The sequence below is a fragment of the Chiloscyllium plagiosum genome, chromosome 4, assembly GCF_004010195.1.
Source record: "Chiloscyllium plagiosum isolate BGI_BamShark_2017 chromosome 4, ASM401019v2, whole genome shotgun sequence".
NCBI lineage: Eukaryota > Metazoa > Chordata > Chondrichthyes > Orectolobiformes > Hemiscylliidae > Chiloscyllium > Chiloscyllium plagiosum.
In genome coordinates, this window is record NC_057713.1 from 15,531,415 (window position 1) to 15,543,230 (window position 11,816).

The 11,816-nt window shown below is 38.5% G+C and overlaps 1 protein-coding gene across 4 annotated transcripts in view; it reads left to right on the forward strand.

Moving 5' to 3' along the window:
• Window positions 1-11,816, forward strand: part of LOC122548870 (serine/threonine-protein phosphatase 4 regulatory subunit 1-like) — an 86,733-nt gene that overhangs the window by 5,031 nt on the left and 69,886 nt on the right. For 2 of the 4 annotated variants that reach the window (XM_043687760.1, XM_043687763.1), the window contains exon 3: window positions 6,739-6,874. In XM_043687760.1, the coding sequence (XP_043543695.1) occupies window positions 6,739-6,874 (136 nt within the window). The remainder of the gene's footprint in view (window positions 1-6,738; window positions 6,875-11,816) is intronic. The other 2 variants (XM_043687762.1, XM_043687764.1) reach the window with 1 other exon arrangement.

The window sequence follows — 11,816 nt, forward strand, 5'->3', positions numbered from 1 at the left end:
TTTCAAAATAATGAGACAGCAAGAACTGTATGCGATAAGGGAGTGGCAGGTCGAAGTACTGGAATGGTGTTGTTGAGACAATAACTTAGGCCATAGAATTCTGGCTTTTAGCTCAATTGTCTGGATTAATAATGATGTGGGGTAAGTTATGTTTCAGCTATATGGAAGTCTAGAGTACTGTATTCATTTCTTGACTTTAGGAGAGGTTGAATGTTGAGAAAATTTAAAGCTCATGAGGGTTTGAGACAGAAACTGGTCCCATTTGTGGGTGGACCAAAAACCAGAGGTCACCAATTAAAGGTGATTAACAAAGGAAGCACCCACAGCATGAAGTACCCTACCCCCCCGCCGCATGCGATTGTGAATGCATATTCTGAGTGGTGAGTGAATGTAGAGGAAGTAGATTCAAGCATGGTTTTCAAAAAACATTGGATAATTATTTGAAGAGAAAGGAATTGGTGGCCTACCAGAGTAAGGTGCAGGTGAGATTTGGTGAATTCTTGCAGAAAGCTAATGTCAAAACATCAGGTGTGCTGCCTCTATTGAATCCATGTCATACAGATTTATTTGAATGATATTGGCCCTAAAAGGGCTACATTATGAAGGTAGGTTACAAAGATCAGGCTTGTATTGACTTGAGTGCAAAGATTAATGTTGATTTAATTGTGTTTCAGATAGTTCAAGGATCAGATGATGAGAAACTATTTATTCTGGGGTGGAAGTACTGAAGAAAATGGGGCATGATTTTAAAATTTATGCTGTTCAAGGGTAATGTTGGAAAAGATGCCTTGGCCCATGTAGTAGTGAACTCGGGGAATTCTGTCCCATCAAAAAAGGGTTGAAAATTTCAGAACAGATGTTGATAGATTCTTGTGAGGCAAAGTGATTGGATGGAATTAACATGCAGATCAGCCATGATCTAATCGACCTCCAGAACAGGCTCAAGTGACAAACTGCCCCACTTTGGTTCCTTCCCACATTCTTTGTGAAGGTGGCAGAACAAGTTGAAGTCTTTTTTTAAAGAAGGTCTTTGACATTTTAGTTTTTGTACACTGTTTCTATTTTATGAAACTAAAAAGTGATGTTAAATCTTTACAAATTATGACTAAATACAGAGATGGAGTATTGCATCCAATCCTGGACACCACATTGAGGAAGAAATTAGACTTTGCACTGCAGAAATCACTTTTCTGGAATGCCTCCAGGTATCAGGCACTCGACTAAACTGAAGTTGCACGCTTTGAAGACTTAACCTGGAAAATTAGGTAAAGATTGATCCAAATGAAAATTTGATACAGTAGATGTGGGTACATCATTTTCTCTAGTAGGAGGTCAAGCACCAGAGAAAAGAGGAGACTTGAAGTAATTTTACTTTTAGTATTGCGTATAATGATTGTGCTGTCTGAAAGGGTTGTGGTAGCAGATTAATTAAAAGGCACTTGGATAGGGGCAAATATTTATGTTAACGTAGCAAAAATAAGGGAGAGTCTCGTTGGGTCATTGTTTCAAGGAAGAAGTGTCAGCAAGCTACTCCTGGTTGATCTCTTTCTGTGCTGTATGATTTTAAATTATCCCAGGTAACTATGTTTGAAAGCAGTCTCTCATCTAATCAGTAATTCAGTAAAAGTTGCATTTTCTTTCTAAATGGTTCAAAAGTTTAACTCTTCCGTTTTGTGTACTTCTCAGCATGTTATGACATGGTGATTTTAGGAAAGCATTTAGATTGGCTTGATGGCTTAGTTGCAAAATTGTAAAAGTCTGCTGTCTGTGCTAAGTTTCAGTGAGTGTCACCTTTGTTTTTGCATGCTTCATACTTCAGTTGACACCAGTGTTCTATTGGAAGGGTAGGTGCAGCATTGTGTAGATCTAACCAAAATAAACAAAGGAAGAATGTTGAGTAACATGTTAAAAGTAATGAGTTACTTAAAATCACACAAAGGCCTGAGTTTCATCATCATGAATTAACTGTGAATTTGGAGGAAGGTCTCATATTTAGCCTTTGAAATAGGCTGAGTTTTGATCATCTCAGCTGGGGCTGCAGTTAGCCATAATGCCTCCAGATTAGGAACGCTGATTTACTGCTGTTTTCCAATCCAGTCTACCATGCAGGAATTTATTTTACAAGTATGTGAGTGAATGCAGGATCAGGCTAAGTTTTGATAACCACCCCCTCTCTGCCACATTTAAACAGCATGCTAATACTTGGTCAGACTTTTATGAATTTTATCAATTGAATGTCAAGCCACAGGATGTCAAATACTAATTGAACTGTACACAAGCATTTGCCATTTTAAAGCATAATTTATGATGTCTGAACACCTCAGAATTGAGAGGTTTGAAAGTATATTATTTGAGTTAAAGCTGCAAAGAAAAATGATAAAGTTTGATTTTACTAAGTAGCTTTCTGTGATCATTGTGGAAGGTTTTTGATCTGAAATTGAATTTTGAGGTGACACAGTCTAGATTCAATGCATTCAGTGGAGTCTTTGAAAGCAGCAGTATCTGCCAAGAAGCGAATGAATGATATTTGGTCTGTTTTTTAATTAAAAAAAAATCAAATACTGATTTGATAAAAGTATTTAACGTGGGGTTAAAAACATGTTTTTAACTACTGGGCCAAGCATTTGAGAAATAATGGAATATAGGATGGCCTTGTGTGAACATATTGTCAGTGTGTAGTAAAAGATAAAGATATGGTAGAAAATGAGGTTGTATGGCTGAAATGTTTGGAAGAGAAAAGACCAGAAGACAATTGCATATATTCATACAGGGCAAGAACATTGTGAGAAAAAATATATATGAAGAACAATAGCATAATAGTTCAGAGACCAAAACCAATGATCTGGAGTTAAGTTCACACTTTTGTCTATCATTTTGATGGAGCTGGAGCAGGAAGCTAGTATTGTCATGGTGACCATGTGTCTGTTACATGATTGTAAAAAAAAAAACCAATTTGCTTTATTAATACCTTTTTGGGAGAAAGGGTATCTGTCATCCTTGCCTGGTCTGCATGCGTTTGGCTCTTCACTACTCAGTGAAGTGGCTGTACAGTCCACTTGGTTGTCAAGAACGTGGCTCGTTTCAGTTTCTCAAATGAAATTAGGACTAGTCCTTGCAGTGATATTTTCTGTAAATGGGGAAAAGAATTGAACAAAGAATATTCAGGTAAATAAGTGAGAAAATTGAAAATCTGTGGTTCCTTTGCTTGGTGTTGAATGTATTAGATCATGCTGTTTGTGAAGCATTTTGCAGGTAGTTGATTTCCACTAAGTGCAAGTTATGATAACGTCTCAATTTTGCATTTTTATATTAGTAATTTTGGGAGTGTCACAACGTGCAAAGAACAAATTGATTAATTATGATGAACTGATGAATGACCTCGGTGGTGGGCAAGTTGTTGGAGGGAATCCTGAGGGACAAGATGTACATGTATTTGGAAAGGCAAGGACTGATTCAGGATAGTCAACATGGCTTTGTGCATGGGAAATCATGTCTCACAAACTTGATTGAGTTTTTTGAAGAAGTACCAAAGAAGATTGATGAGAGCAGAGCAATAGATGTGATCTATATGGACTTCAGTAAGGCGTTCGACAAGGTTCCCCATGGGAGACTGATTAGCAAGGTTAGATCTCATGGAATACAGGGAGAACTAACTATTTGGATGCAGAACTGGCTCAAAGGTAGAAGACAGAGGGTGGTGGCGGAGGGTTGTTTTTCAGACTGGAGGCCTGTGACCAGTGGAGTGCCACAAGGATCGGTGCTGGGCCCTCTACTTTTTGTCATTTGCATAAATGATTTGGATGCGAGCATAAGAGGTACAGTTAGGAAAGTGAAGGCAGCGTTTGGTATGCTTTCCTTTATTGGTAAGAGTATTGAGTATAGGAGTTGGGAGGTCATGTTGCGGCTGTACAGGACATTGGTCCGGCTGCTGTTGGGATATTGCGTGCAATTCTGGTCTCCTTCCTATCGGAAAGATGTTGTGAAACTTGAGAGGGTTCAGAAAAGATATACAAGGATGTTGCCAGGGTTGGAGGATCTGAGCTACAGGGAGAGGCTGAACAAGCTGGAGCTGTTTTCCCTGGAGCGTCGGAGGCTGAGGGGTGACCTTATAGAGGTTTACAAAATAATGAGGGGCATGGATAGGATAAATAGACAAAGTATTTTCCCTGGGATTGGGGAGTCCAGAACTAGAGGGCATAGGTTTAGGATGAGCGGGCAAAGATGTAAAAGATACCTACGGGGCAACATTTTCACACAGAGGGTGGTAAGTGTATGGAATGAGCTGCCAAAGGATGTGATGGAGGCTGGTACAATTGCAACATTTAAAAGGCATCTGGATGGGTATATGAATAGGAAGGGTTTGGAGGGAAATGGGCCGGGTGCTGGCAGGTGGGACTAGATTGGGTTGGGATATCTGGTCGGCATGGATGGGTTGGACTGAAGGGTCTGTTTCCATGTTGTACATCTCTATGATTCTATAATAGTGTAAAAATTGTAAGAATTCATAATCAAATACAAAGCTCATCATATTTGCATAACCTAATGGCTTCTGGTGAATTAAAATGTCAATGATTTTCCAAATTTCTAAACAGTGTAGTTCCATTCCAAGTCTTCAAATTGAAAAGTTAGCCCTGAAGCCATGCCCCTCTAGCTTACTATTTTTACTACCTGAGATGATTTGAACAATTTCAAAGATATTTTAGAAATTTATGCAGTGTCAATTTCAATGCTGTAAGTTTTGCGACAGCATCAAATTGTCAAGACAGAAGTAGGGCTACATTTGTCAATGTTTTCTTATTTCAGAGTCCTGCTTCTAATATTTGAGCATAAGTGATGCCCTTTTAAATGTTCTTCCCAAAACGACCCAGAAATTCGATGGCTGAGTGGTAAGATTAGAGGTTTTCTTTCAGACTGCCTGTGATGCTTTACCTGTCTGCTCTATCTCACAGTTTATAGCCATTTAAGAAGTATCTGACCTAAGAATGTGAGTACCAGCTGAACATTTGTATGTCCGACTAATACTGGCTATCATTCCCTGGATCAATATTGAGGCTATTCCAAGTACTCATTGCTGTGTGGAGTTTGTTGCAGATGCAAGTATTTACTAATAGAACAATGCCCTGCTTCAATACTGCATATGATTCTAGGCATAGAACAATTAGAACTATATGCCCTGAAGAGTAGTCAGATTTTCTACAAATATGTGCCTGATACCTGGGATGTTTGTGAGTTTCTTTTCTTTTGTTTCTGTTTTAATTTACTAAGAAACTGATTTTTGCCAACAGTGAGATCTTTATGCCAAATTGTTATGGCTGAAGGTTTTTATGTGGTCAGTGTTGACAGCTGTTGAGTTTGTCAAGAGACGTTGAGTTTAACCAAACTACTTAGTATACCTGACTTTTTTTTTTGTGATTTATATAATCACCTGCAAATAACCGTGACTTTCTTCCCCATGTTTCCCAAAGTCCTTAGGACACAATTTTTGACAGACCTGTCCTGGTAGCAAAATGAATCTTGGTCTCAGTTTGTGAGGGCAGAGGAGTTGGCCTAGCCAGTGGCCAGGGCAGTCAAGGTGCATCAGTAACATAGAGCATCCGTGTCTGTGAGGCAGTTTCTGGACTGAAGAGTAAAGACCGATTAGAAATTTTTAATATGCTAAAAGACTCAGCTCTTTCAGGGACATGAAGTGATTCAGAGAGAATATTATTTAGATTTGAAAACTGTTGCTGCCTTTCCTTTTGTCTCATTGGAACTCTCAACTCTCCATGTGTAATGCGTGGAAATCCTGTTGTGTTTGAATACACAGTTCCCATCAATATCCGGGAGAATGAGTTGGAAACCTGCCCACTGGACTTGTATTTTGACGTAGATTGAAATTTCACGTTCCTTGGCTCCATCAGATATGGAGAGTCTGTTGACGTCTTAAGTGGCCCTCATTCACTAGACTTCCATGAATGTTGAAAAGCTGTTTAACTCTCAGCTAGTCTTGCCCAGCAGCAGTTTGCATACAGTTCATTTGATAGGATAGCAACCAGATAAGGCAGCTATGGCTAATTGTACTCCCCTTAACCCAGATCAATATAACTTTCCAAGTGAGGCCAGCTGAAAATTAATTCTTCCCAGACTGTGATAGCTTCCTTCTAAATGGTTCGGTAGGTAACTGGACAAACTTGCTGAACCTTTCGAGCTGGCAATATTCTAGATCACTCTGGCAGATGTAAAGAAGTGCACGGTATTGTCTGAGGAGGAGCATTGTCTTGCCTAATTCTGATTCTTATTAAACTGCAAAAAGGGTAATGTCAAGAAACTTGATGAAAGTGACTCCTGTGTACTAGTGAAGGCATTTAGTTGCTGTTTCCATCTGAAATCATGAAGATTAAATGACCACAATGGCAATGTGACTTCACTTTACTGTGTAAGTTGAGTTTGCAGTGAAATGTTTCAAATAAAGTCTTTGCAAATAATTGAGCAGTTGGCTTAATGAAGTCTTAAGTGCACCAACCATGCCTTCAACTCCATGATATTGTTTGTCACAGCAACATTGTGATGATAGCAGTGCTATTTTACACCCTTTATAGTGCCTTTTATTGCTTGTATTTGCTCGGAACTGGCTGGAGATTTGTAACAATAATACAGTACATCGAATTTCTGGTTATCAACACTATGTATAAGGAGTCGTTCAGATTTGTAGTACAAACAGGTTGCAATTACAATTAACATTTCTGATGTCTCTGCCAGTTGGTGTGGATGACTACAGCTCAGAGTCTGATGTCCTTATTATACCTTCAGCCTTGGATTTTGTTTCTCAAGACGAGATGCTAACACCGTTGGGTCGACTGGATAAGTACATTGCTAGTGAGAACACGTTTAACAGGTATGATGTGGAGAAGTACAATTAATGCAGATAATCCTGTGCAAAAATGATTTCTCTTTTAAACTTTTATAGATTAAAATTTCTGTTTTTGTTAGTAAGCATATTTCATACCACAACCTGATATAGTTGAATAGTATATATAAAATCAACTGAACAATGCTAGATTTATACTTTTTGTTTTGTGAGGAAGTGTAACCACAATACATAGCCTTCTGATTTGATAATTGCACAGCTAATATACAACCCATTATAAAGCACTTAAACTTTGAACGACAATATTTTCACACATCAGTAAATTAGACCTTACAGTATGAATGTAATTTGATAAGCATTTTGCTAATTCGGAAACACAATTCAAGTTTGTTTGTTAAAATGTTCTATTGTGAAAGTGACTAGGGTGGCATTGAACCTCGTGAGGCAGGTTTAGGAATGACGTCTCATCAGTGCAGTGTTAGGTGATCTTGGCTTATATGGTCGTGAAACACTGCACTGAGCCTTGGCTTGAAATTAGGGAACAACAATCATCAACTCCTGATCCACTGACCCCTGCCGAATAGTATAAATACAGACTCTGTCCAGGTTGATGCCTGCCTTGGTGAAGTAACATCAAACTCACTGTGGTGGGTGCCATTACTTGGAGTTTTACTCCTACTTAAATTATTACATTTGGGAGTGAAACAGAAAAATAAAATGGGCTGGGGAAAAGTTGACAATTAATTTCTGTAAATTTATTTTGACTTAGTTTTTTTCCATCACTTTGTAATATGGCAAAGAAAGAAATGCATTTTTTCTCCACTGTCCCATATCACAACCCTTTTTTTTCCTAGTAGAGGTATGATTAGAAACTGGCTGTTTGCCAGTGCTGTTCTACATAGAGGGGTCTGAGTTAATCTTCCTCTCTCAAAAGAAACAACAGGTGACATGGTGGCTGGCACTGCTGCCTCACAGCGCCAGGGACCTGGGTTCCATTCCAGCCTTGAGTGTCTGTGTGGAGTTTGCATATTCTCCTCATGTTTCCTTCCACAGTCTAAAGATGTGCAGGTTCGGTGGATTAGCCATGGGAAATGCAGAGTTGCAGGGATAGGGTGGGAGGGAGGGGTGAGTCCAGTTGGGATGCTGTAAGAGGGGTTAATGGGCCGAATGACCTCTTTCCTCACTAGGGATTCTGTGATAACATTCTGAATTCCATCTGTCATTGAGGCTGTACTCTCTTGACTCAACTGCATCTAGTTTCGTAAGGGGTAGGCAGAGTCGACTAGTTAATAGATATTTCAGCTGGACAGTTTTTGTTTGCAAAGTAAGTGTATTTTAAATGCATTAAGTTGGAATCATGAAGAAGGCTAAAGAAACCAAGTGTAAAAGTTTGAAATCTTGTTGTCGAATTCAAACTTAGACTTGTTGCCTGTAACCAATAAACTAAAACCAGTAATTGCTTAGTAGGCAACTAATACTAACTACAGAAATGGAGACTCTTATTAATGCCTTAGCATGACTCCAAACCCCACAGGATGACTGTGTTATCAGGAAAACATCGAAAATCACTTGGGTTTGATTCCTCCACATTGTGTTATCATGTTGATTGACCATTGAAAGTCACTTTCCTTCTGTATTTGGAGAATGCCTGGATTGATTATTCACTGCATCCCAGCCTGGCAAGGGCAAATCTTCAAGATTCTGTAGAGTGCTAAAAGATGTGACTCTTCAGCCAGCTTCTCGGGCTTATTTTAAGGCAAAATTCATTGCACATCACAGGACTCTCTTCTTTAATCCCTTCTTCAAGTTAGAGACAATCCAAAACATCTTAGAAAATTTTGCATTTGAAGTAGAATTGAGTGTGCATCCCATCAAGAGACTAATTGCATGATCTCTGGGTTAGTTACAACAATCTTATATGTAGTGATGAGTTAAAATCCATAAAATGCCCTGCCTGACTGTGGTGGACCAACTGTGCAAGCCCATTTTGAAAGCTGTGGTACCGAATGCAAGTATCATTGCTGCATGAATATTCAGTTTGCATTTTCTTTTCAAAATAATGTTCCTAAGCATTTGTGATTTTACTCTCCATGTTCAAGTGCACTTTTGTGTTTAAAAGGAGAACTAGAGTGTTGTGTAGGTGTGTTATGGTGTTTCATTCAGTGATAGAATGCTTCAGGCACTAGTGTTGAGAAGGTTTGTGTAACAGCAGGCGATTTTGGGCCTGGTCTGACGTGGAGTTTGTTGTACAGAAATAATTCTGGGTGCGTCAGTTCTTTCTACTCTAGAATTTGCAAATAAGAAGCAAATTCTGAGACTAGTCCAAATGACCATTGTTTAGTTGTAGGAACCACAACTTTTAATTTGCTACCTGTGAACTTTTGTGCAGTACTGTAAGATCCAGACAGGTCTGCATTCGGATAGGTGCTTATTTTTTCCACACGAAAAGTAGATTCCCATGTGGTTTTCATTATCTAGCTCGTAGGGGAATATATCTTGCATACCTCATGCTAACAAATTGTATTGCGCCATCTGATTACAAACAGTAAAGCTGTCACAAATGCAATCCAAGTAGTAAATTTGGATGTAAATTGTGAAACTCTTCCTTTTTTTACATGAAATATATTCTGTCCTTTTGAGGAAGGAAATTGCAATGACTGTTTTCGTGGTTAGCTCAGCCTACAATTGTCAAAATTAATTTGATGTGAGTGTAATGCAAAGTGCGGTAAAGGGAATGGTCTCATCCATGACACACAAATTAAAGTAAAACTTTTACATCTCAGTATGATGTGACTGAAAAGTTATTTTATGAAATATCACTTAATTTGGTTAACTCATGAAATATAATAAAAGTAGGCTTCCAAGTACAAATCTGGAATTGAAGTGAGGTGTATTCTTCACATTACCTTGCAATTGAATCTGAGGTGATGCAAAAATATTATGTTGAAGATGAGGTTTGGATTTTGTGAAATAACGTTTTCGAAAAAGATGGTTGTTTTGCAAGGTTATAGTTAATATTTGATTCTCATCGGAAAATTGAGGACTGCAAGGAAGAAATTGTTTGCTTTAATTCCTATACGTTTGAGTGCTTGGACAATTTATATATTCAAGGAACTTAATTATTTTATTTTTTATATACGCACAGTTGAAAGAAGTGTTGTGCACACTTCTGCACACTAGTTTTTCTTACTCACTGGTCTGCAGAATTCCCTTGATTTCTGTCGACTGATAATGTACACCAAGAGCAAATAAACACAGACTAAGCGAACGTAATCCTCAATTGACTAATGACAGTACCAAGTGAAACATATAAGGATAGCCAATTCCCTACTGTATTTTCATTTAAAAGAAGTAAGCTGAGTAATAAAAGGAAAGCTAGCTGCACAAGTCGAGATGGCAGAATTTGGTCTAGGCTAACTCAACGGTCATTATTAGTGCCAGTGATTTCTTTTGATCAACTGGATCTATTCTGATGAATGCAAAGTATTCCATGAACAACCTTGAAGGAGCAGAGGGTTCTGGTGTTCTGACCAATGTTCTTAAGTACCAAAAAATTGTATTGGCCTGGCAGCTTGCCGCCTTGTTTCTGCCTTGGATTTATGATTGAATTTTGCTGTCTCCTTCATCCTTTTTCGGACAGTCATTGCTCAGACATAGATTAAACTTTCAGTCAATATTGAAACTGATGATATTAGTGAACTTCAGGCTAAAACTTTTTGTTTTTGTATTAGTGCTTGTTGAGGAAATGTCCCAAAATATGTTTAGATCTAAAAACATAAATTTAATTCAAATGAATATTATGAATCAAACATCAAGATCTTGATCAGCCAAGAGGGGATAAAAGGCAATCCACAGAGAAAAAAAGTTGAATGAGATGAATGTTCTAGATGTTCTATACGTTCCGATATGTTCTATTAACTTTCCAGTTTCAGGTTACTGTCTATATTCCTAAACTACAATGCAATGCAGCACTGTTGTTCTGAATCCTATCATAGTGTTGACACTTTACCTTCTCCTGTTTGACTGAAGTTGAGGTATCTTATTGCTGTCTTGCCTCTAGTCTCATGTCCTTGGTTCTACTGCTGCAGCATTTTCTTTCTGAAACCTGGTAATACCTGAACAGGGGCATGGTTTTTCTGACTTGTGACCCTTCTAACAAATCAACCCAGCAAATTTCCTGTGCTGACTTCACATGACTAATGTAATCTCAACAGACGAATGATTAAATGAAATGTCCAGGTTAACCTTCTTTCAGATGAAACATGACAAGGGCTTTCAGTCTTAACAGAGAAATTAAATTCGTTGATAGTACAATTTAATGTATTAGTAACATTTCTAAGAATTATTACACTAAGGTCTCTTTGTGGCAGCCTGTTTATAAATCCTGAAACATAGCAGCAAGCAAAACCATGGTATGATTATAAGGTTGAGGCATTGAATTAAACAGGTGCTCATGTAGGCTGCTGAGGACAGGATGATGAAATATGACTAAAGAGACAGACATTAGGCAAGATGGAAAGTGGAAGATGGCAATCCAATAAATAGTAGTAGTGACATCTTAAGGCAAAGGAATGTATCGGGAGTATCAGGGCATATTGTCTAACCAACTGCAAAGTTTTCAAACAATCTGGTTCATGCTACATTTATGTCTAGTGAGGAGATATACAATTTTCATTCGGCACTGAGCATGTGATTTGTGTTTAACTGTGGAAAATTGTAACTCAACCAGTAAAAGACAGAGTCATAGAGATGTGCAGCTTGGAAATAGACCCTTCGGTCCAACTCGTCCATGTCGACCAGATATCCCAGCTCAATCTAGTCCCACCTGCCAGCACCCGGACCATATCCCTCTAAACCCTTCCTATTCATATACCCATCCAAATGGAGATAGCAAAGGAGGAGACTCTCTGTCTCTCTCTCTCTCTGTCTCTCTCTCTCTGTCTCTCTCTCTCTGTCTCTCTCTCTCTGT